This window comes from Pteropus medius, unplaced genomic scaffold, assembly GCF_902729225.1.
Source record: "Pteropus medius unplaced genomic scaffold, Ma_sr-lr_union100, whole genome shotgun sequence".
Taxonomy (NCBI): domain Eukaryota; kingdom Metazoa; phylum Chordata; class Mammalia; order Chiroptera; family Pteropodidae; genus Pteropus; species Pteropus medius.
Window position 1 is genome coordinate 6,030,042 of NW_024349798.1, and position 24,772 is coordinate 6,054,813.

The 24,772-nt window shown below is 57.6% G+C and overlaps 1 protein-coding gene across 4 annotated transcripts; it reads left to right on the top strand.

The window, feature by feature from the left end:
* The first annotated feature begins 3,494 nt into the window (after positions 1–3,494).
* On the top strand, positions 3,495–24,102 carry GLIS2 (GLIS family zinc finger 2). Of its 4 annotated transcripts, none has more exons than XM_039885209.1 (7): positions 3,495–3,569; positions 17,723–18,020; positions 18,812–18,984; positions 19,544–19,720; positions 19,802–19,935; positions 20,017–20,138; positions 21,218–24,102. In XM_039885209.1, the coding sequence occupies exons 2-7, from the start codon at positions 17,795–17,797 to the stop codon at positions 22,015–22,017; spliced, it is 1,632 nt and encodes a 543-aa protein (XP_039741143.1). In that variant the 5' UTR covers positions 3,495–3,569; positions 17,723–17,794; the 3' UTR covers positions 22,018–24,102. The 4 variants fall into 4 exon arrangements, with proteins under 4 accessions (XP_039741143.1, XP_039741144.1, XP_039741145.1 ...); XM_039885210.1 differs by having other exon boundaries at positions 20,020–20,138; XM_039885211.1 differs by having other exon boundaries at positions 17,723–17,966.
* The last annotated feature ends 670 nt before the right edge of the window (positions 24,103–24,772 follow it).

Consider the following 24,772-nt stretch of genomic DNA (forward strand, 5'->3'; position numbering starts at 1 on the left):
CAGCAAGAGTCAGTCCTCAAAATATATCTATCAGTAATTTTCTTAGTTCAAGCTGCTTTAACAGAATACCATAGACTAGGAAGATTAAACAACACACATTTACCTCTCACAGTTCTGGAGGCTGGGAAAGCCAAGATCAAAGTGCTGGCAGATTCAATTTCTGGTGAGGGCTCTCTTCCCTCCTTGCAAATGGCCACCTTCTTGCTGTGTCCTCAATATGGCAGAGCGAGAGTGAGAGCGGGAGAGAGAGATTTTATTTCTCTTCTTGTAAGGGCACCGATCTCATCTTGGGTACCCTACCTTCATTACCTCACTTAAACCTAATTACCTCCTAAAGGCTCCACATGCAAATAGTTACACTGGGGTTAGGACTTCCACCTATGAACTTTGGGAGAACACATTCGGTTCATAACTTTTTATGAAGTATATACTATATTCCAGGTCCTGGGCAGAACTCCGCGAAGGGAGTGACAAAGCAAACGATGCCCTTGTGTCCTATTCCTTGGGGGAATTTAGGGTCTAATAGGGGAGACAGTCCATAACATGTGAGAGGGAGCGGGCAGCAAAGAATGAGTGCTCAGAGTAAGGACTCTGGAGGGATAAAACTCAGCATGATGGTGGAGGAAGAGGACATCCCTCTTCACCCATTTTTTACTAAGAAGAAGGAAGCCAGATTGGCCTGACTGCTATAGCAGGTGCTTCTTCTGGAAAAGTCAATCCTCAGAAACTCTCTCAGAGCCTGGCCCTCTTGCATGTCCCGCAACCCCACCCTGCCAGTTATCTGATGCCCCACTGATGTAACAGGTTATAACACAAACTTTGGAATCAAACTGACTGAGATAGCACTCTGGATTATGCCTCTTACGAGCTTCTAAGAACTTGACCAAGATACTTAATTTGTTTGTGCCTCAGTTTCCTCCTCTGTAAAACAATAATAATAGGCCCCACTCTCAGGGTTGTTGTGAATATAATGAAAGTAAAGTATCTGGTGCATAGAAAGAACTGGTCTGGCTGAGAATTGGGGGTTTCCGGTTGAGTCAACTCCACCAAGATTATAGAGTTCTTCACTCTTGTTGGATTTGCAGGAGCCAAATTTAAGGGCTTATTTGCAGCTAAGGGGATACCAGCTGAGTCCTGGAATTGACAAGCCTTCGGTCAGGCTTGACACTTGGTGGTAGTGATCCTTAATACATACTGTGAATGTAACTCATTTAATTTTCACAACAACCTCAGAAAGGAGATACTATTCATCATCCCAACATGAGAATACCAAGTCAGACTTCTCACAAGCAAGCAACCTGCTCGCCCATGAAAACAAGTGTAGAAAACGATGAGAAAAGCCCTCAAGGGTGAAGGTTCCTTATGGTCAAGTCCCCCTTATGTCTCGAAGATTAGATTTCCCTGGTCACTGGATTCAGTTCCTGCTGGACTGTAAGCCCCACAGGGTAAGGACAGGTGGGGTCGTCACTCTTTGTCCGCCGCGTTGCACAGTGCCTGGCATCCTGCAAATATTCAGTAAGTATTTTTAGAAGATATAAAATTAACTCAATTGTGTACCTTTTTCATACACCTGGATTCCCCGGGTCTGGAGCCGGGCCCGGCGGAGGTCAGACGTTTTGACGCCGCCGGCTGCAGGACCGCGCTTTGGTCTGAATCGCCGCGATCCTGGACGCCGGGAGGGGGCGCTCTGCATCCCTCAACCTCCGCCCCGCTCCACGCACCCGTTGGTCAGTGGACCCGGAAAGTCGGCCCTTAACAGCACCCTCCTGGAAGTCGCTAGGTCGCGAAGCTGGCCTTCCCCCGCCTCCCCCGCCCCCGGGCCCATCTTATGGCTAATGTTTAACCTGGCCTCACTCCACATTATCCACACGGGGGAAACCGGGTGGGGTGGGGGTGGGGTCACCTCCAAATCGCCACCTTCCGGGCGTGCAGGCCTTTCATGTATCACCCAACAGTTCATGAGCACCTCCTCTCCTGTCTATTCACGCAGCAGTCATGAGACCTATTCTGTGTCCATTCATGCAACAGCCATGAGCACCTACTATGTGTCCATTTCCCAGAATATAATGAGCATCTATTGTGTCCGCGTAACAGTTCACGAGCAGCTATTATGTGCCAAATACTGTGCCAGGCGCTGGGGATGCTGTGTGCTCTGGCCGCGCCATCAAATATGCGAATGAAGGCGGAATTACGCCTGGAGGTAGATGCCTCACCTATAGAGGATGCTTTTTGTTTGGTGGACTACTCAAGGCCAACTGTGTAGCGGCACGATTGGCCAACAGCAGCAGCAGGGCTCTTTTTGAACCAAGGTTTGACACTAGACAACAGAGCAGCGAGAAGACTGGCTCAAACAAAACACACTCAATGCGAGTCGGGGTTCAACATCAGGAGGTAAAAACAACTTAGCGGGTGCAGGTGCGGGGCTTTCTCACTCACGTCTATCCAGTTCATTCCACTTGCTAATCCGCCCTGCGCTGGGCGCTGAGGGACCAGGCGCAATCAAGGACCCCGCGGCGTTCAGGCTGGGGACACAGGTTGCCCCATCTGCTAGGACCAAGACGGGGCCGAACAGAAGTCCGGATTGCTCCGGGCCACCCATTGGTCCTTATTCCACCGGGAGGGAAACTGAGTCCGAGGACAAGGCAGGGACCAGCTCGGCGTCGTACGGGAGGGAGGTGCTGAGCCCTGCCTCGAACCCCAGCGTGCGCCGCCCGGAGTCGGGAGCCGGGGCCGCAGCCTGCCGGGCGCTGCCCGCGCGTTCCTGGAACTGGGCTGGGCGGAGAAATCTGGGCCTGCGGAGAGGCATTCCTGTTGCCCTCCCCGCCGCCCAGGGCCGCGGGGGGCCTGGCCAAGGTGACCCCGCGGGAGAGCGGCAAGGGGCCCCCGCCCCCTCCTCCATCTTCCCGGTCTTCGGGGCTTTTCCTCTGGGCCCACACGCCCTCCCTCCGGTCTTCTGCCAGCCCGCCCCCTCCCCGGGCTTCCCCGAGGGCGGGACGCCCCTCCCCCCCGCCACCCCCGGGCCATCTCCGGGCCGTGTCCTAGCGCTGCCCTCGGGCCGGGGGCGGGGCCGCAGGGGGGTACCCGAGGATGGGGCCGAGGACAACGCGCACTGGCCGGCCGCAGCCCGGCGCCCCTTTCCTCCCTCCCGGTGGCTGATCCCCGCCGCCCGCCCCTCCCCCGGCCCAGCGCCGGCGCGCGGCCGCCCCCTCCCCCCGACGCGCACGCCCCGCCTGGCAGCTGGCGCCCCGGGCCTGGGGCCGCCGCGGCGAGAGGGGTTTGGAAGGCTGGAGGCACAACGGGGAAGGAGGAGGAAGCGCCCCCGTCGCCTCCTCCTCCGCGGCCTGCGTCCTCTCCCGCCTCATCGCCTCCTCCTCTGCCAGGACATTGACTGACCCCGACCTGCCTTCCCCGCTGGGCTGGTCTGCAGACGCCGGGCGGCCGTGCCGGGAACTCTCGCCCGTGGGCCTCATGCGGGCCCCCGCCTGCCCCACCCCCTCCCCCGCTCTCTACCCGCTGCCCCCCGACCGCCGGAGCCCGCAGCCGGGAGCCCGACCGCCCCCGCCGCCGAGGTAGGAAGCCCCCGGGCGTCGTGCGGTGGGGACGGAGACCGGGCTGGAGGACCCGCCTGTCGCGCGGGGGCTGCGGGGCTCGAGGGTCGCCTCCCCCTCCCGCGTCTCGCCCCGGGCCATTGTGAGCCCTCGCTGGGGCCCCTACGCTCGCTCCCTCGCTGGCTCGCGCGCTCCCTCCCTCGCCGGCTTCCCGGCCCCGTCCCTCCGTCTCTGTCTTTCTCCTCCCTCCTGCCCTCCCTCTGTCCCGAGGCCGGGCTGAGCCTCGGCCCGGCCCGGGGCGGGAGCAAACTTCGGCGTGGAAGTTAGGTGGCCGCGGTGGGGGCGCGCTGCGGGGTGAGAGGGGACCTCCGGAGCCTGGGCATGAAGTTGTCTAGGGCAGCCGGGCAGCCTCCCCTTCCCACGGCTGCGCTGGGGTTGTTTCTAGGACGGGGTCTGAAAGGTGTCTTTTCCCTTGTCCCGGAAAATCTCCCTTCTGCTGCCCCTGATTAGACCAGGTCTTTCCTTGGGCGGGGGAGGGCGGCTTCTTTGGGGATCAGGTCGGGGATGCTGCCGCGTTTGGACTGGGAGCTGGAGTCCTGTCCGTCACTTGTTCCTCTCCTGCTGTCTGGGTGCAAGCAGAGGGCCTGGCAGAGTGGGGAGGGCAGGGGTACCAAACCTGCCTGAGGAAAGGCCGGGAGGGGACAGGGGAGGGGATGAGGCAGGTGCATCTAGAGGGAGGGATATGCCCGCACCCCCCTGCTTCCTTGCTGGCCCCCTGGGATGGGGCTGGAATCCAGGCTGGCACCTGGAGGTCTTGGCACACTGCCCTGCCCAGCCGGGTACTCAGGCCACAGCAGGGCAACATGCTGCCCGTCTGCCATCCAGGAGGGCCCGCCTGGCCTGGCCACCCTGGGCAGCAATGGTTGCAGGGAGCTACCCAGCCCTGCCTTGGGGCCTGGGAAGCGGGAAGGGATCCTGGGAGGAGCCCTGGGCCCCCAGCCATCTCAGCCCAGGATCTTGGCTCTGAAGGGAACGCTTGACACTGAAGGGGCAGCAAGGCCAGCCCAGGACCTGGCCAAGGCCTGGGTTCTCGTGGTTCTTCGTCTGGACCAGGGACAGGGCCCGAGCTGTAGTCCTGGGAGGCAGCCATCCTGAGGGTCCTACATGCCTGGTCCTGGCATCCTAGAGCGAAGGTGGGGCTTAGCCGGCAGCTAGGGAAGACAGCCAGAGACGCTCTGCTCCCCAGTGCCTCCTTAAGAGCCTTCCTCAGCCCCTAGGCTTAGAGAAGGGGAAACTGGCCCCTTCAGTCTGCCCACCCATCCAGCCCTCCCTTAGCCCCACACCGGTGCCACAGTGCCACAGCTGTTCCAGCCCAGCCCACACATCCCTCCCCATGACCTCGGAGCCTTTCCCCTCTGCTCCTCCTTCTCCCCTCTGGGCCACTGCTGGGCCTCCCAGCTGGCTCTGGCCTGCACTGGGGGAGGGACTGCACCTGGGGGCCGCTCCCAGGATACCCCTTTCTGAGCTTCAGCCCAGCCCATTTCACAGCCCACCCCCAGCTCTTCTTAGTCCTGTCTGCAGCCTGCCAAGCAGGAGGCAGTCTCAGGGTTGGGGACCCCTTGAAAGCAGCCCTGTTTTCGTTAGCCCCTTCCCCTCCCCCTCCTTTCCGGAGCTGCCATTAGTGCTGACCCTCTGACCCCCCCATGCCTGCCCTCCCTTCCCTGTCTGTGACCTCTGACCTTTGGTGTTAAATCCCTCCAGCTGGGGCTGTTTGGCCCCTGAGTGACCCTGGGGTAGGCCCCCTGGGGGGGCTCTCCCCGCTCCTGGCTCTCTACACAGGGGCACCTGCCAGTCCCTCCCTCACTGATGGGGAGGGGGTGCCCCAGGAAGCCAGACAGTGAGTCACTCCTCTTCCAGGCACCACTGCTTTTGGGTCAGTGGCTTTGGGGGATTCACTGGAGCTGGGCCATAGCCTGGAGGGGGTTGTGGGAAAAGCCCCCTCCTAGAAGTCTGACGTTCTGGAATTGAGTCTTGGCTGGGCCACCAACTCCCAGGGGTCCTTGGGTCAGGCTCCTCCTCTTTCTGGGTCTCAGTTTCCTCATCTGTCAAACCAAGGGGTCAGACAAGGTGAGCTTCCTGAGCACCACAGAGTCCATGAGAAGACTAGGAGGAGGGGTGACAGAGGGGGTAAGGCCAACAAAAGCCAACTCTCAATTATCCGTGGGTGGAGCCAGTATGAATAACTGGATGCCACAGACATCCAAAAACCTCATTTTAAACAATCGTGTGAACCACGTCCCCCCTAAAGCTTTGTTGTTTCTAGAAAGCTGAGCTTCAAATGGATAGCCACAGCCATGTCTTCTGCCTGGGCTCCCGCCTTGCTGGGAGTGCCCATGGAGGGTGAGAGGGTGAACCGGCCTACAGGAGACAAAGCTCTCCAGGGCTTCTCCTGGGACCTGTCAGGAGGCCTAGACCCCTCTCTCAGCCCCACCATTTGGCCCTCTCTCTCCTCCTCCCTGGCCTGGCCTTGGCCCCCAGGCAGTGGGAGTGTCTTCTGCCACCTAATCCTCCCAGGGTCTGAGCTGCAGTGTAGAAGGAAGAATGTATTTTCCTGACATTTTCCCATGTGGGTTTCCATCTCCCAGACTGGCCTGGAATCCCAATTTCCTTCTTAGGTGAGGGGGCAGGCATGGGTGCTGGGCAGCGTTTGGGGCAGTCCCAGGATGAGGGAGGGTAGCAACAGCTGTGGCCAGAGGACCAGATGTGGGGAGTGGGGCCTGCAGTTGATCTCTTTGGGAAGTATTTGGGGTGGGCCCCTGATACTGGGGGTGGGGCAGGGAGGACTGCTGCTCCCAGCGCTCCCCTCCAGTGTCCCAGGGGAGGCAGGCTGAAGAGGCCCCTCACCCATGTGGGAAATTCAGATTGCAGTGGAGATGCCTGAGCTAGGTGGAATTGTGGGGGAAGGGAGCTGCCTTTTCTGTGGAGAAACCTTTCTTTATTCAGGGTTATTATTGTCATTGTATATTTCTCACAGATGACTGAGGCCATAGGGGTGACCCCTGGAAGGTAGTAGGTGGTCTTTCCTTCACCCAGACAGGTGTCCTTTTCAGAGGTGCTGGCTGGTGAGTGGATCTCTTGGGCCAGCCCAGAAAGATGTAGATACCAACCCTCCCGTTACCAGAGTTGCCTCCCCTCCCGGGGCCTGTGAAAGAGCCCTAGAAAGGGGCTGAGGCCCAGACAAGTGTCTAGGGGTTCACCTCTCTGAGAATGCCAGGACACCCAGCCTTGTCCCAGCTTGATGCCAGCCCTGAGTGTGGGGACTACAGATTTTTCAAGGCCCTTGGGACACATCTGTCCCAACAGTAGTTTCCAAAGTGGATGCCTCAGCCCCACCCATCCTGGAGGATTCTAATTCAGGTGTGGCTAGGCAGGGTGTCAGCCAGGACCTCTGGTGCTTCGCTGATCAGCCAGGGTTGGGGCAACTAACTGCCACCTGCTGGGGGGGTGTCATGCAGGGGCACAGCCTGGAGTGACCCAGGTTTCTCCTCTGGCTCACGTATAGCCTTATAAACCTTTATTGTCTTTGCAACTAATAAAAATTCCATCTTAGGTCCCCAGGGAGGGGTTGGGAGTGAAGCGAGTCAGGGATGGAGCAGCATGGGGGGAACACCTCAAAACAACTTTCTGAAAAAATCAATATAATGCCTTCCAATGGCCTGGTGAATTTCGCAGTGTTGACATCTGTCACTTGAAATTGTCACATGAACCTTGTGGGAGAGATTCTTATTAGACGAGTGTGGAAACTGAGGCTCAGATGGAAAAGGGCCAGTGGGCATCGAGGCTCAAGTTCCCTGGGGGTCTGTTATAGCTGGGGGTGGGGGTGTCTGATCTCCAATTGCCTACCTAGCCTGGGACGAGAAGGCGCCCCGCTCCTAAGGGGAACTGGAGCCTAGCCCCAGCAGCTGTGCACACAGGGTCCCAAGCATCCATTTTTTTCCTGCTCTGATCCTTCTGGCCGCCACTCCAGTCCCTTCCATGGAGGAAAGTGAGGCCTGGCCCGGGTCTGCAGGGGTCCCTGGCCCTCCTTTCCCTTCCAGCTCTGGGACCCATCCAGGAAAGCTCTGGGAGCCTCCACACAGCCAGTCTCCAGGGAGCCCCAGAGGTCTGATTGTCCTGGCCAGGATGTTTCTCCAAGCTCCCTCAGGCTGGGCAGGGTAGAGGCCCTGGCTCTGGGCCTCTTGTGGGGGAGCTCTGGCCTTCCATGCCCAATCCCCCTCCCAGATGGGATGGAGGGTTCTAGTTACTGGTGGCCAGGCTGGGAGGGGCCTGCAGGGCACAGAGATGGGAAGTGATTCTGATGGAGGAGGACTTCCTATCTGTTCCAGATGCCCCTGGCAGGGGATGGAAAGGGGCTGAGAATCTTCCAGGCCATGACTGAGGGGTGGCTGGGGCCTCCTCAGGTCCTTTGTCTGCACTGCCCAGGAGGCCAGGTAGTACATGCCACAGGGAGGGCCCACCGTGTGGGCATGTGACATGTGTGTGCCCACATACTTCCACCTTGGCAGATGGCTGCCTGGGGAGGGGACTCAGACCCTGCCTCTGGCCCCCTCCTCCAGTTCTGGCCAAGGGCGGGTGGAGAGCCTGCAGAGGCCCTAGGAGACTGCTGAGCTGCCTGAGTCAGCCCTGGGCGCCTCCAGGAAAACAATCTTGCCGGCTGACCAAGAGTCCCCACCATTTTGCTCACAGACCAGCTCTCTACTGGGACTCTGGGAGCAAGGAGCCTGTCTGTGAGTGCTGGTTGGGGAAAACCGAGGCCCAGAGATTTTGGGGCTTAGCCTGGAGTCACTTGGGGTCAGAGAAGGACAGAGGGGGACTGGAGCCTAGGGCTGTCTAGCCCTGGCCCCTAAAATGTCATTCAGCCTGAGAATCTCCCAGCTCCACTCCTGCCCCCCCATTCACTGCACAGGCGTGACATGGGAGACAGCTGTATCTGGAGAAAGCCTCCCTCCCTTACCCCCATGTCCACCTGGGTCTGGCTGGCAAGTCCCAGCCTCCCTAAGCCATTTCTCCCCTGCATCACTCCCTCTGGTGTCCAGAGCCCCCCAGGCCCCACCTCTACACTTCCAGGCTGACTGACCCCAGCTGTGATGTTCCCCTCCCCCAAGGCTGTGGGGCCCTCCATTGTTTTGCCTGTTCTAAAGTCCCCTACCTCCCCACCCCAGTACTGCTGGCTGTCTGCCTGCCAGCACTACCCTCCTCCAGGGCAAGTTCCCAGCATCACCTCAGGACACCTAGTGGTCATGCTGCATGGTCCTATAGACCCTGGGCCCCAAGGGCCTGAAGCAGCCCAGGCCTGGCAGAGCCCTACCCAGTGGGTGTTTCCTTTTGGGTTTGGAGGCTGCCCCTGGCTTTAGACTTACTTTGCTGCCTGGAGTGGACAAGCAGGGGAGGGAGGGGTGGCTGGGAGGAAGGGTATGGGGTGGAGTCCAGAGTTCGTGCCGGAGCCCCTGCTGGTCCTGGTCTTGCCTGGCTGTTCTGGGTTGGGCTCTGTGCCAGTGCTGGGTGGGAGTGGCAGGAGATGAAGCTGGGGGAACTGGGTGCTTCTGGTCATCTCAACTGACCAGGGTGATGCTGTCCACTCTACGGTCATCATTGCCCCAGACGGGGAGGAGGAGCCATCTGTGTCATGGCCCAGGCCCTGCCATTCACCTTGACCTTGGGCATGCCACTTCCTTCCTTGGGCTGCAAGCTCCTCCATACCTGCCCACCTTACCTGGCTGGTAGTACCACAGGTAGATTCATTCACTCAGCAAACATTCACTGAGTGCCAAGTGTCAGAGAAAAGCAAAGGGCTGGTGTGACGGTGCTGCTGTGGGCATGGTTAGGATACTCCAGCTCTAGTCCTATTTGAGGCTAGCCCCTTCCTTTCATAAATGGAGAAACTAAGGCTCAGAACCAGGCCCATATCACCTTGGGGCAGGCCTAGTTATTGGCACTGAGTCCCACCACTTTGCATTGCTGCCCAATTCACTCTGGTGGAAAGAGCGGGCTGTGTGGGGGCTTTGGGAAAGGGGCAGCAGTCCTCTCCGTGAGGCCTTCTCTTCAACACCCCCAGAAGGCTCAGAGCTTCCTGGGGTCCCAGAGATATCCCTGCCTGCCCTAGGCCTCCCTTCTTGGAAAGAAGCTCCAAATGCCAGCTGTAGGGGGTGAGTACCCGGGGCTGAAGGTTAGGGGCAGTGCATATGACACTGCGCAGGGCTGGGCACTCAGGGCATGCTCAAGCGCTGGTAGCATTGTGGCACTAGTGATGTATTAGTGAGGACTTGGACCCAAGGTGAGTGTGGCAGGTTGCACAGGGACACTGCAAGGCGAGGGATGCTGCTCTCAGTAGTGTGAGGACAGCCAGGTCCTCTGCTGAGCTATCAGACACCTGGAAGAACAGCTCATGTATAGCTACAAGAGGTTGAGGCTGGCGAAGGTGAATCAGGAAAGACTTGCTGAAGGAGAGGGTAGTGGGGAGTGGCAGCTGGAGGAGATTAGAGCAGCGTGGAAGATTGTAAAGCAGGAGCTGGCACCCAAGAGGTGATCCACAGGCTCGGGGGAGGCAGGGAATCTTGAGAAAAGAGATGCAAGGGAGAGAGCTTGGGGATAGAAGCCTCTGGGCTGGAAAGGAAGATGGCACTTTCTGTGAAGAGCACTCCAAAGCTTCCCAGTGCCCCCCAGGTCCTGGCCCAGCTTACTCCTTGGGCCTTCTCCTCTGCTGAATGATAGGCAGGTTCACTGTGGATCAGTGGGGGCCACGCTTCCAGGCCTCTGCAGCCTTGGTCCCAGAAATATCCCTGCCTGCCCTAGGCCTTTTGACCTGGAGGTGAATCCCAACTCTGTTACTTAGAGCTCTGTGACCTTGGCAGGTGACTGAACTTCTCTGAGGCTCCGTGTCCCCTTCTGGAAGATGGGAGGCTAGTACCTAATTGGCAGGGTGGTAAGAATGAATAGAAATAGTGAGAGGGAGACATGCTGGCCAGCGCAGCCTGTAGAACTTAGGACCCAGTGTTCCCCCCGCACCAAAGGTTTACCCCGTCTTCATGGCCAACTCGATCTGACCCCCACACTCAGCAGGCACAGCCCACGCCTAACATTGTTTCTCTGTTGCCTATGTTTCCCCCACTGAAGTCTAGGTGCTCTTCATTCTCACTCATCTGTGGGCCCCCCAGAACTGAGCGGAGGGCCTGGTGTAGGAATGCATAACCAAGTGATGGGGTAAATGAGGCAGAGAAGGAAGGGCCAAAGTTCAGAGCCTGCCTTACCCGCCTCCCCTCCTGCTGGGACTTGGCAGGTCCTTTTCAGTGGACCTGGTATCTGTCCTGGGGTGGTGGGAGGGGTGGCCCCCAGGCCTCATCCTGGCTCCTTACCATAAACTGAGACTCCTTAGTCCTGGATCCCGACACTGACACTGGTTATTTGCTATATCCTATGTGTGCACAGGTGTGACATATATGCATGTACCTGTATGTATGGGGGTGCCGTGGGTGCCCATCCATGTCCTGTGGGACACTGACCAATGCCTTTGCTGGCCCCAGAGAACTCTGGCAGAGTGCCCAGTCTTGCCACCCACTGCGAGTGGCGGTGCTGCCTGGCGGGGCCTGGGCTGCCTATGTCTAGGCCTTGCTGGGTGTGTGTCCCTGTCTGGCTCCCCAGTGCCGGCCCCTCCCAGGGATTTGGGCAGCCTGGGCCCAGCTCTTTCCTCCCAGCCCTCTCGGCCGGGTGGGCAGGCAAGCGGGCGTGGGGGCTGCTTGGCGGGCTTGCCTCTGGCTGAGGCCCAGGTGCAGGCAGTGCGCATAGCCCCACACACCACCTCCCCCCCAAGCTGGGCAGACAGGAAAATACCAGACATAGTTGTGCAAAGGTGGCTGCAGCCCGGCAGGCAGCAGGGGGTGGGAGCCGCGCTAAGGTGCCCAGAGCCACCAGGCTGAGGGGAGGCCTCTATGCCAGGCTTGCCCCTGCAGCTGGATAGGCACACACATTTGTGTGAATGTGCATGTATGGACCAGGGCCTATGTGTGAGCTACTGCTCCCAGCCTGGTATCACCCTACTGGCATTGGGGAAAGAAGTACATCTGGGCAGCCAGGGCTGCTGAGGGGCGTAGGGGGAGCCAGCTGCATGCCTTCCAGCTTTAGTTCTGCCTAAACTATTTGGGTGACCTTGGCAGGCCAAGTTACTGCGTGGGGCACCCCCAGCCCGGGATTGGGAACAAGAATCCTCAGGGCTACCAGTTTCTGGCACCTCCTATGTGCCAGGCACCAAGCCAAGCACACCCTACAGGATGCTCCGAATTCCCACCCTGCCCGGTGAGCTGGCATTTTATTGTGGCGCCTATGTCATGGATGAGAAAACTAATGCCGAAGGGATGACAGGGACCCATCTAAGGCCCCACAGCCAGAGGCGGGGGCACAGAGGACTGGAACCAGGCAGCTTGGTTCTGGGTAGTGCTCTAAACACACTCAAGTGTGAGCTTCTGACACACACCCCAGCGCAGGTGCTGCCCAGCTGGGGCCTTTCTCGAGGCCCTCATAGTACAGAGCAGCTGACCTGGCTGGGTCACTTGGGGGAGCTTACAATCCCACCAGGGTGGGGTCTTCCCTCTCAGAGGATCTGGGGAGTCCATGCCCCATCCCCATGCTGGCTGAGCGCCCATCTGGGGATGAGGGAAGGGCCTGGCAGCAGGCAAGTGGTTCCCAGGGAAGGCAAACCCCATACTCTTCCAGGAAGTGCTGCCTGCCCTGACCTCTCTCCTGGGATCCTCTGGGCACAGGCCTCACTGAATAAGCCCCTCCCCTGTGTCCTGGGAGGAGGCCTACTCCTTCCAGGGCTGCTTAGAGCCTCTCAAGGGCCTCCCAGCATTCTTTGGTGCAGTCAGGCTCTGGAAGGTGACTATGGTCAGTTGTAACCAAACCACAGGACAGAAGAGGCCTGAGGTTCTCTGAGGGGCACATACTCGTTTAGTTATACACTAAACCAAAGCCCACATGCTCTCAGATAAGGGTGAGACTAGTGTCTGTGGATACTCAGCTGTCCTCACAGCTCTAGATTGGCCAAAACCTGGGGAACTCCGCCATGGTGACAGTTCATTCAACAAGTTTAAGTACCTACTATGCACTCAGCACTATTCTAGGTGCTGAATATTGTATATTAATGGGAAACAGTAATCATTGGATGTACATCATTGCATTGATTTGTTCCACAAACCCTGTAGGGGAGGCTATTGTATTATCCCATTTTAGAGATGAAAACCTGGAGCTGACTTGGCCTAAGTCACATGGGCAGGAAGTAGCAGAACTACGTTGGAGACTCAGGTGGTTTACCTCATACTTGGAGCTCTACTCTGCTGTCTGGTCAGGAAGGGGTTCCCTAGAGGATGAGGCCTACCCCTACCCCTAGCCCCTGCCTCTGGGCTGCAGAGGAGGGTGGAGCTCTTGGCCAGAGCAGAGCTACAGTGGTTCCCAGGAATGCGGGGCTGTGGGGCCCTTTGCTTTGGCAGCATATCTGCCTACAGCCCTCCAAGCCTCCCTGTGGCTGCCCTCCCCAGTGGGCCTCTCCAGCACCCACTCACTGCCTGCTGCCGCTTCTAGGCTTTGCACTTAGCTCCCACAAACCCCTGGGCAGGGGGCTGGGGTAGGTGCCAAGCCAGAGCCCCTTTGCCTGTCCCTTCTCACATCTATGGGCACAGAAGGAGCTAATGGTCCTTCTGGACTCACCTGGGTTTGAAACTGAGCTCTGCCACTGATAAGCTGTGTAACCCTGGACAGATCGCTTAATTTCTTTGAGCCTCAATTTTTGCACCTGTAAAATGGAAATGAAACGGCATCTGCCTTAACAGGTGCTGGCGTGTTGCCCCACCATCAACAACTGACTGTACTATTGTGTAATAGTCATCCATGGCTTCCAGTCCAGGGCTTGCCATCCACTTGTGCAAGCTGGCATGAGGGTTTCCCCCTCTGGGCCTCACTTTCCCCATCTGTAAGACTAATGTTTTGACAGTGATTATCCTAGTCCCCAGACACAGGGGTACCCACAGAGTACAGGAGGGGCCAGGGTCTTGTTTCCCCTTTCCATTCAATATCAAGAAATCCACGTGGGCTTTTCAGAGTTGTGTCTTGGGTCTTTGTACCTAAGTCTTAGACTGGATGGGTCACAGCTGACCAAAGGTCTACTCTGGGAATAAGGGGTGTTCCTCATGTTGACCTTGACAATTAGTACACTGGTGGTCAAGCACCTGGCTTCATGCTGCTGTGGGGTGGGTAGGGAGAGCCCCCATTTTACAGAGGGCCTTGTCCTATCTCCACTTCTGACAAGGAGATCCTAAGTACTTCTCAGGAAGGGTGTACTGAGCCCCGCCGCTTCGTCCGCACAGGTACCCCAACAGGCTCCGGGCCAACCCGCTGCTGGTTCCCAAGCAGGGAAGGAGGAGCTTTATCTAGAGCAGATTCCAGGCCTCTCCTATTAGCCTGATGACCTTAAGTCTCAATTTCCCTATCTGTATGACAGGGGAAATGACTGCATCTACTCAGAGTAGGGGTTTTAGAGGGTTCAGTGAATTCATGGACTGACGGTGCTTGGCATACGGTAGGTGTTTAACGGATGTCGACTCCGCCTCCCATGCCCACCCCCCACCCCCGCGCAGCAGCTTTCGGTATGCGTTCCACCCCAGCCACAGAACCCTGGGGTAGACTATGCCTTTTCTGGGCCTCAGTTTACCCAAGCGTCGGGTTCGCCCCGCCCGCTGGGTGTGGGCGGGGCTGCCAGGTAGGCCAGGCGGGCGAGGGGCTCGGCTGGCACTGCAGCTGGGGGCCGGTTGCGCCGCGGCAGGCGGCGCACAATAGCGGCCATTGTCTCGGCCGGGCCCGCGGGGAGGGTGCGGTGGGGCGGGGGCCGAGCCTGAGGGCCAGCGCGGCCCACCCCGGGGTGACCCCCGCCCCGTCCCTGCCGCCCTGGTGGTCCCTTCGCCGTTCCCGCGCGCCCTCTGCTCTAATTAGTTCCTTTCGTAGCTGGAGCCGCGGAGCGGGCGCGCGGTAGCACGACCACCTTGGCGCCGCCTCTCAGCCGGGCACCCCGCCCTTCCCAAGTGCTTGGGGATCCCACAGCCCCGCGCCAGCAGGGCGGAGTCGCATCACCTCGGAGCCAGCGGGAAACTGAGGTGGGGGTTCGGCATCTAGGCTCCCGGGAGAAGGGACTCTGCATTGCACCCAGGGAGTGCCTGCTGGGTGCCCGCACTGGGGTGTAGAAGACACATGGCTTCCGCCCACTGCGGGCCCCACCACTGGTTAAGAAACTTGCCTGCATCCTCAGAGCCAGACAGCTGCCCTTCAGAGCGTCTCTGTCTCCCCCAACTCTGTGGCTTTCATGAGCGTTAAATCCGGTGATGGCCGGCTGGCCTCTGCTGGTTATCACAGCATAAGTTCCAGGGTTCCAGGCCCCGTTGACCCTTGGGCCTCCGGAGAACGTGACCCTGGCTCTCACTGGCCCTCCTTCATCCAGCCCAGGAACAAAGAGCAGAGCAGCAACCCAGAACTGGCCACTGGCTGGTGGCTGAAGGGTGTAAGAGGACACTTCGATGTTGGCCAAGGAGTGGGGTCACAGGCATCTTCCCTTGGGGTGGGGTCGCCATTGGGAGGGAATTTAAGGTGTGGCCAGCCTGGGGTTGGGGTGCTTGAATCTGTGGGCTTTGGGGGGCAGCTCCTTCCTTCTTTCCTAGGAATTGAGGAGGTTGGCCTTCTGGGCTGGGCTATGGCTTCCATCAGAATGAACCCCTGCGCAGAACCCAGGGTCAGGAAGTGGTGGGTAGAGTGGGGTCTCTGGACTGGGCATGCTGATTAGGGTGAGGTGCTGGAGTCCCCCCTCCTTCCATGAGCCTGGTGCCCAGTCCCATCCTGGGAGACAGGGCTCCTCTTGGGGCCCTCCCTGGTTCTGGGTGGAGGCAGTATCTCCTGCAGGTCTTCAGAACAAGAGGGCCCAGGGCTCCTCCCTGCCCCGCCTCTGGCTTGGAGGGAGGACAGTGGAGCAGGTGCCAAAGGATGTTACACTGTCGCCATGAGAGTCAGTGTCAATTTGAATTTCTATTTCCAAACTATTCTGCCTTCATGGTCCCTTCTCTGGAAGGTCGGGTTGGGAGTGGAGACTGGAGGCTGTGGGGAGGTCTGTGTCCCTAGGCCGGCCAAGGACCAGGCCAGGCCACCAGCCCTTCCTGGCTCCTGAATTCTTAATCAGCATAAATATTTACTTCCTTCCTCTCCTTCCAGGCTCCCAGCACAGAGGAGCTTCAGGGAGGTTTGACTGGGCCTGTGTCTAAAAATAAACAGGTGGAGGGACAAGCAGACAGACAGATAGACATAACTGGGGGGTGGGTCAGACAGAGGGCAGCTCCTCCCCTAGTCAGGGGAAGAGTGAAGGGGGCCCAGGTACATCCATCACTGTCATCTACTCACCTGCCTGCCTGGGTCTGGAGCTCCTGAAGGACAGGGTGGCAGTGTAATCCCAGCCTGCTTGCACTGCTGGGAGCTCCTAGTTCATGCATGTCTGGCAGGGGAGGGAGGGAGGGTGTGTGTGTGTGTGTGTGTGTGTGGCAAATCCATATAGATCTAAGGACTCTCACCTGATCACCTGATGAGTTTAACAGGGACAAGTCAAGTCACAGACCTGGGTCTCATGACCAAGTGCAGCCACTGGTGCTCTGAATACCATCCTTCTCCCTGGGCTCAGAGACTCTGATATTAGCCATGTGCTAGGTTCTTGGGATGTGTCCCCAGAAGCAGAGGGTCTTAAGTGAGGGAGAGGGACTGCCGTATTCTCTGTGTGCTTGGAGGATCTTGGCAGAAGGGGAGCTTGTCCTGGAAGACAGATGAGCCAGGGCTTAGAACAGGGTTTAAAGTTGTTGAGGGGCTTGGCTTAGAAAAAATATGAGTGGGGACCTGGAGGCTGTTCTCCCCTGTCCTGCTCCATGGTGAGAACTCTGGGCAGCTCTGCATGCACCTGGGCCACACCGGCAAAATATACAAAGTCTTTTACCACATGGTGAGTACAGGGATGGTCTGTATTAAACTGTGAAAACCTGGATTCAGTGAATGGCAAGGAGTATGTCAGTGTTGGCTTGTTTAGCTGATAGGTTTTCAGAGTGTATTCATCTCAATTAACAAACACAAGGAAACACCGTGGCCACATGTGAAAAGATTGCTGCTGTAAGAAAAGTTTGAATTTGGAATGAAAAGTTGACCTTGCTCTTGGGTCGTTTATATGTGAAGAAAATTACACCATTGAGACATTCTAAGAAAATGGTGAAAATTCCAGAATGAGAGCTCATAATAAAAGAATTCATCACCAGTTAAAAAACAAAAAACGATATATGTAATTATTTTACGAACCACCAGACAGTGCTGGTCCACTTCCCTCCAACCCTGCCCCTGCTTGGCCTGGCTGGTCCACAGTCCCAGGGTGCCCCCTGGTGGTGGCCCAGGGCCCTCTGGCTCCCTGTGCCTGTTGTCAGCTCTCCTGACCTCATCTGGGAGGCAGTCACCTGTCTGCACCCTCATCCCTTTGAGACCAGGCTTTGTTCAGCTTCGCCCAGCAAACTCTCAGCCTTGTTCCTTCAGAGGTGACCACAGCTGCCCATGGAGCCCAGCACAGCAGGTGCTTGGTGGTCAGTAGCTGAGGACTACTCATGGCCACCTTGAAGGATACTTATTGCTCCTCTGGCCTTGTTTTGGGTCTTCTGGCTCAAACCAGGCATGTGTCCCAGGCATGACTTGCCACTCTGTCAGAAGTGACCTTTGGAGCTTGGCTGGCTATTTCCATGGGGGACGATCTGGCCTTCAATATGTTAGTTCAACCATTTCCTAGCTCTGTGACCTGAAGCATTGTCTCTAAAACTGTTTCATTTTGGACTCTTTGTGCTTTCCCTTCCAGTCAAGACTTGTGGGAAGTGGATGTGGAAGTTCTGCATAGGTGATTGGCTCCCTTCATACCTGCTAGCCAGGCCACACAGAGGGTCTCCCTACCTGAGGAGACTCTCAGCCTTCCCACTGCTGCATACCCCCTCCTCCCTCTCCTGTGGGCTTTAATGAGTGCAACCTCAAAAGGAGCCTGGAGTCCGTGTTACAGCACAGCTCTTGTCTTCCCCCAGGTTCCTGCCTGAATACCAGCTTGGGAGCTCCCTGCTATCTGCTGCCACCTCCAACCCCAGCCCCACATCACCATGCATTCCTTGGACGAGCCGCTTGACCTGAAGCTGAGCATCACCAAGCTCCGGGCGGCAAGAGAAAAGCGGGAGAGGACACTGAGTGTGGTCCGGCACCGAGCTCTGCACAGGGAGCTTGGCCTGGTGGATGACAGCCCCACCCCGGGCTCCCCAGGCTCCCCACCCTCAGGTACTGCACCCAGGCAGGGCAGTGGTCTCTGGACCCTGGTGGAGAATGTCCAAGGTATGTCCACCATGACATAACCGCAGCCCCTCACATCTTCAGGCTTAGAGTGTTCCCTATATTCTGGCCATTCATCCTCCCAGCAGTTTATCTTTGGAGGTGACATTGTCCCTGAGAGGAGGAAACTGATCTTCCCAGTTTATAAAGCTGAAGCAGCAGAGGCAGGATTCAAATGGAGGCCTCTGGGAGGATTCGGAATGGCCGGCTGGCAAAGGGAAGTGGGGATTCACATGTAGTAATGAAAGGCCTCAGGACCCAACTCCTGGGCTTTAAGGCAGTGTGGGCAGCCAGCCAGGTCAGTAAAGATTGGGGACCAAGGCCAGCAAGTGCTTCTCAGGATGCTTAGGGCTCAGGGCATGTGCTCTGGAAACCAGATCTGACATGTCTGAGCTGGAAGGCTCTGGAAGCAGTCCAGCCCAAACCTCTCATTTTACAGAAAGGAGCTCTGAGGCAGAAGGGGCCCAAGGAAAGTTAGAAAGGCCCCTATCTGCCAATGTGTTGGGAAGCTAAGGGCCCTGGCTTCAAGTTCCTAGTCAGTTACTTTGTGTACTAGATCATTCCATCTGTAAAATGAGTACTTCCCACTTGTCGTGTCAACCAATGGCTGAGCTCATGATGGCAGAGGTCACATTTGTCAGTTGTATAGATTGATGCTCAGATGCCCAGGGCTCCAGGGGAGCTGGCATGGCTGGGGTCTGCTTCCGGGGTCTTAGTGGGGGATTCAGAGGTGGGAGGGCCTGGTTCACCAGGACTTCTGTCTCCAGCACATCTAAACCGTGCCTTTCTTTTAGGCTTCCTGCTGAACCCCAAGTTTCCCGAGAAGGTAGAGGGACGCTTTACAGCAGCCCCTCTGGTAGACCTCAGCTTGTCGCCGCCCTCTGGGCTGGATTCCCCCAATGGTAGCAGCTCGCTGTCCCCTGAACGTCAGGGCAACGGGGACCTGCCCACAGTGCCCACGGCCCCGGTAAGGAGTGAGTATGGGTTCTGGAGAGAGAAGGCATATTGGTTTACTGGGCCACTGTCACAAAGGACCACAAAATGGGTGGCTTAAAACAACAGAACGGTGTTATTCTCTCACCATTCTGGAAGCTGAAGTCCAAAATCAAGGTGTCGACAGGGTTGATTCCTTCTGGAGGCTCTATAAAGAGGAATCCTTCTTTGCCTCTTCCAGCTTCTGGTAGCTTTAAGCAATCCTTGCCTTGTTGTAGCCATATCACTCTAGTCTCTGCCTCTGTCATCACATGGCCTTCTTCCCTCTGTTGTTTGTGTCCAAATCTCTCTCTTCTTCTTATGAAGACTGGTCACTGGATTTAGGGCCCACCCTAATCTAATCTGCCTTCCTCTTAACCTGATCACATCTGCAAAGATCCTACTCCTGCATAACATCACAAGCACGGGTACAGGGAGCTAGGACTGGGACATATCCTGTGGAGGACACAACCTGCTACAGGAGACAGAGGGTGTCCGGGCTTGCCTGCCCCACGGGACACTGATGAGCTCTGTCCGTTGCCTTCTCCTGCCAGGATTTCCAGCCGCTGCGCTATCTGGATGGCGTCCCCAGCTCCTTCCAGTTCTTCCTGCCTCTGGGCTCTGGGGGGGCCCTGCACCTTCCTGCTTCCTCCTTCCTCACCCCCCCCAAGGACAAGTGCCTCTCACCAGAGCTACCCCTGCCGAAGCAGCTGGTGTGTCGCTGGGCCAAGGTGAGTGGGGGCCAGGAAGAGTGGGGCAGGTTCCCCGGTGGGCAGCCCCACATGGGCTCAGAACTCTCCCTGGCCCTGCAGTGTAACCAGCTCTTCGAGCTCTTGCAAGACTTGGTGGATCACGTCAATGACTACCACGTCAAGCCTGAGAAGGATGCAGGGTACTGCTGCCACTGGGAGGGCTGTGCCCGTCACGGCCGAGGCTTCAATGCCAGGTGAGAGAGGGCAAGAGTGGTTGGAAGGGAGGGGGCACAGGTGTCCAGCGAGCTGAGCTGTGCTCCGTGCCCTCCCTGGAGCAGGTACAAGATGCTCATCCACATCCGTACACACACCAATGAGAAGCCACACCGCTGCCCCACCTGCAGTAAGAGCTTCTCTCGCCTGGAGAATCTAAAGATCCACAACCGGTCACACACAGGTGAGAGGTGGGCTGGAGGGTGGTGGCCAGGCAGGCTGGCCATGGCAGAGTGCCCGGCCATCCATGGGCCTCCAAAAGACGAAGAACATGTCCCATTGTTCACCAGTCCCTTTTAGAGTACCACTTGCTGGGGAAGCCTCTCCTGTGGGTCAGACCTTCAATATATAGGAGCACAGACAGGCCTTCCTGTGTCATACTCAGCATTGTTTGTAAGATCGTCTGACTAATGCCACCTGTGACTGCAGCCGGTGTGTCTGCTTCGTTGCTCACTATACCTCAGCACACAGTAGGGCCAGCACTGGCCAACAGAGCCACACGCCTGATTTTAAATTTCCTAATTGTTGCATTAAAGTACAAAAAAAAAAAACAAAGAAAAGAAAGCAGAGTAGCATAGCAGAAGTGTACTGGGCCCATGATGTACAAAGAAATAGATGAAATGAATTATAATCACACATTTTCTTGAACCCAATATATCCGAAGTGTTATTTCAATATTAAAAAGATATCGATGAGACACTGAAATTCTCCATTTCATGCGAAATCTGGGGAATCTGGTATGTATTGTACACTCATAGTGCATCTCAATTTGGACTGGCCATGCTTCAAAGGCCCATGGTCTCACGTGGCTCTGGCCTGGTAGGTACAGGAGCAGATGTTTAGTAAATCTGAAGCCATTTTGCCAAATAAGGGCCACATAAAGGGCAGTCGGCATTCACACAGTGTTCATTATGGGCTTGCCCCTAGTAGGGGCTTTATGGAAGTCGATGATCAGGTTCATCGGTTCGCATGTTGAAGTGGTCACTATAATCCACAATTTGAAGCATAGCAGTAAGGCCGAGGGCACACAGTCAGGCCATGGTGGTTCTGGGGGTTACCAGGCCAGCTTCTCAGCAGCTGTGCCCCGACCTGGGTCCAGATTTTGTGTCAGGTGTTGGGGATGCTGTCCCCCAAACCGGACAGTCTGTGTTCAAGGAGATTTTAGTCTGGAGTGAGAGGCCTGGGGGCTACTAAGTGGGTGGTGAGTGGGGGCAGGACACTGAGCTGGGAGATCCCTCACACCAGTCCCACCTCCACGCACAGGTGAGAAGCCCTACGTCTGCCCATATGAGGGCTGTAACAAGCGCTACTCCAACTCAAGCGACCGCTTCAAGCACACACGCACCCACTACGTGGACAAGCCCTACTACTGCAAGATGCCTGGCTGCCACAAGCGCTACACGGACCCCAGCTCGCTGCGCAAGCACATCAAGGCCCACGGCCACTTTGTGTCCCATGAGCAGCAAGAGCTTCTACAACTGCGCCCACCCCCCAAACCACCGCTGCCTGCCCCAGACGGCAGCCCCTATGTCAGTGGGGCCCAGATCATCATCCCCAACCCAGCTGCCCTCTTCGGAGGCCCCGGCCTGCCTGGCCTGCCCCTGCCCCTGGCCCCTGGTCCTCTTGACCTCAGTGCCCTGGCCTGTGGCAATGGTGGGGGTAGTGGGGGTGGGTCAGGCATGGGCCCTGGGTTGCCGGGCCCCATCCTGCCCCTCAATCTGGCCAAGAACCCACTGCTGCCCTCGCCCTTTGGGGCTGGAGGACTGGGCCTACCTGTGGTCTCCCTCCTGGCTGGCTCTGCAGGTGGCAAGGCTGAGGGGGAGAAGGGGCGTGGGGCGGTGCCAGCTAGGGCCCTGAGCATGGAGGGCCACAAGACCCCTCTGGAAAGGACTGAGAGTGGCCGCTCCCGGCCCAGCCCAGATGGACTTCCCCTGCTGCCAGGCACTGTGCTGGACCTGTCCACAGGTGTCAACTCTGCAGCCAGCAGCCCAGAGGCACTGGCCCCTGGCTGGGTGGTCATCCCGCCAGGCTCTGTGCTGCTCAAACCGGCCGTGGTGAACTGAACCTATCCTGGTTCACAGCCCACAGCCACCAGCAGCTCCTGGCCCTGCCCCGACGAACAGAAACTCTTCTGCGAAATAGCAATAATGTTCTCCTGCCTCCAGGGCCTGGTTGGCTGTGTCCCACTGGCAGCCCCAGCCCCAGACAAGCTGGGCAGCAAGGTTGGTGCTAAGTCATTGCTAGTATCCCAGGCTCCCAAGGGAGGAACTGCCTGCCGGCCAGGGAGAGCTGAGCTCCTGGGTGCTCAGGCACCACTCACTCTGGCCCTCAGTCCCCATCCTGTCCTCCACCCTGGTGCCTCCCTCACCCAGTGGCCAACCTGGGCTGGTCACCTTCCCTCCCTGCTTCGTCCACCTGCCAGCCACGTCCCAGCAGTGGGGGCAGGTGGGGTGGCATCTGCTCTCCCTACTGGCATGGGGTTCCCTCCACACCCCTTCATGTGTTGAGCTGTGACAAGGAGCCCCATGACTAAGGGCCCACCCCTCCTGCCTAGCCTCACCAGGCCCCTGCTCTGGGAGCTCTCTGGACCCCTTTCCCTCTGGCCCACCCTCCAGAGGGAGAGCAAGACAGACGCAGGCCTTGGCAAAGCCACAGGAAGAGCCACCTTATCCTTAATGACAAGGTGCCTCCCGCTTGGAGAGGGAGGCCCGCTCTGCCCGCTGCCCCTCACTACCTACCCATCCAAAGCAGCCAGCAATTGCCAAGGGTTAGCCCCTTCTCTGGGTTGGACGATGTTCTCCAAAGTGAGGGGACGGCTGACCTACTCAGCTGTCCCTTTACCACTGGGCCTCTTCCCTGTACCTTTTGGGGAGCCCTGGAATATAAGGAAGGGAGATGCCAGGACCTTGAGCCTACCCGGTTCAGGGAACAGGTGGGGTAGGCCTGGCCTGGTCTGGGGCAGTGTCCCTTTGCACAAGGGGCCGCAGAAGCCTGCACACTGGCAGGAGGCAGGCTGGGGATGACCCCAGGCTCGGACGTAGCTCTCATTCTGGGGGTGCCAAATCACACCTAGCACATGGGTGAGGGAGGGCTCCAGGCCAGTGCTGGGCATGGGAGCTTTCCAGAGGCCATGGACTGAGGCCCTAGGCTTGGGGAATGGTAAAGCAGCCAAGGATAGCCACAGGAGGGGGAAGCTGGAGAAAGAAGCCGGGATTTGTGATACTATTTCCTTTGGCTTTTCCTAGCTGAGCCCATCCTACAGGTATTTTCCTTTTACTCCCATGGGTCAGGATAAGTCAAGGATGCTGACACTCCATGTGCCCACTGCCCGATCCCCACGGGAGGGGGCTCTCCCACCAGGCCCTGAGGACACAGCATTTGCTTCCCCCACCCTGGGCCCTTGCTGTGCCCTCAGCTGGTCTGGTGCAGTCTATGAGGTGTTAGCCTGGCCATCAGGAGCTCTGGCTCCTAGGCCTGCCCTGTCTTTGGCCTCTGAGCAAGCCGTCCCTTTCCCTGGCTATAGAACAAGGCAGCTGCAGGACAGCAGTAGGGTTCTTAGCAGCCCTGTGGTTCCAGGGTTCCCCTGCTGTTCTTGAGCAGCTCTGCTGACCCCCACGCTTTCCTGGACTGCCCTTCTGTCCCAGAGGGGTCACCCTGACCCGGCCCACCCTAACAGGGACCCTGGCAGTGCTGGTTCTGCCCCTCGAAGGGGCTGTGAGCAAAGCAGGAAGGAGCTGGTCTCCTTTATTTGGGCCCTACCCCAGCACCTCCACCTCCGTTAAGGGCCCTAGGCCTTTAAGTCCCTGGTTGGGGGGGTGAGGGGTTTGAGACTCAGAGCCCAGGGAGCAGAGGAACAGGGCACTGGAAGGTGACATTAGCTCAGCATGTGACTCAGTGATAGACCAGGCTCGAGAGGGCTGGTGTACGTGTTGTTGTTGTCGGTTTGTTGTTGCACATTCCAGGATATCAGTATTTTAACAGGTTCTAAGTGCCTTTCTATTGTAGCTTATGTTTTTCCTCCTCTTGGCTCCATTGCTGTTAGCATAGAGTTTAAAAAAAAAAAAAGAGATAAGCTAATGACTATAACAATATATTCCTCCATGTGAGAGGAAGTTTATAAAGAAACAATAAAAGTGAGTTGCAAAGATGGTTTCTGTCTTGGATGTGCCAGAAGCTGGGTCCAGGGCACTTGACGGGGGATTACGTCTGACCACCCTGTGCCTGGTTCTGGAGTCACCCACCCCAGATGGTAGCACCCAGGGGCTCTATTCTGGGGCTTCCTCTTGACCATGTGGGTGCCACACCTCTTGATCTCCTGCTGGGAGCTGGAAGGGAAGGGTGGGAGGAGGTGGGTGCTGGGAGAACACGATTGCTAGGAGCTGAGGCAAAATCCTGGGTAAAGCCTGGAGGCTTTGTCCTTGTCCTGCCAGTTCCTGCTGTGACTTCAGTGAGTGGCTTAGCTCCTGGGGAAACCCAGCTCCCCAACTTTGGTGCAATAAGAAGCTTCTCTTCTCTGGCCGCACATGGAGTATTTCACTCAAATTACTGAGATGCTGGTCAAACTCAGCTCCAGAGAGGAGGCCTATGACATAGCTCAGGGGCCTGGGGCTCCATCCACCGGTGGGCACGGCAGGGCAGGGGCAGACTGAAGACTGTGATGCTATAGGAGGGGTCTGTCTCACACTGACAACAGGAGTGGCTGTGTCCAGTACCTGACAATTCAGCTGGCTCTCCATGGGCGGGCAGGGCTGGGTGGGCTGGCTGATCTCTCACTAACCGCACCCACCCCAGCTCCTGCCCTGGCCCCCATGCTTAGCC

Excerpts from the sequence above, each read along its gene's own strand:
- GLIS2 (XM_039885209.1), top strand. The coding sequence starts at position 17,795 with ATGCATTCCTTGGACGAGCCGCTTGACCTGAAGCTGAGCATCACCAAG. Across the intron at positions 18,021-18,811 it reads CCTGGTGGAGAATGTCCAAG|GCTTCCTGCTGAACCCCAAG; the intron begins GTATGTCCACCA and ends CCTTTCTTTTAG. Across the intron at positions 18,985-19,543 it reads CCACAGTGCCCACGGCCCCG|GATTTCCAGCCGCTGCGCTA; the intron begins GTAAGGAGTGAG and ends TTCTCCTGCCAG.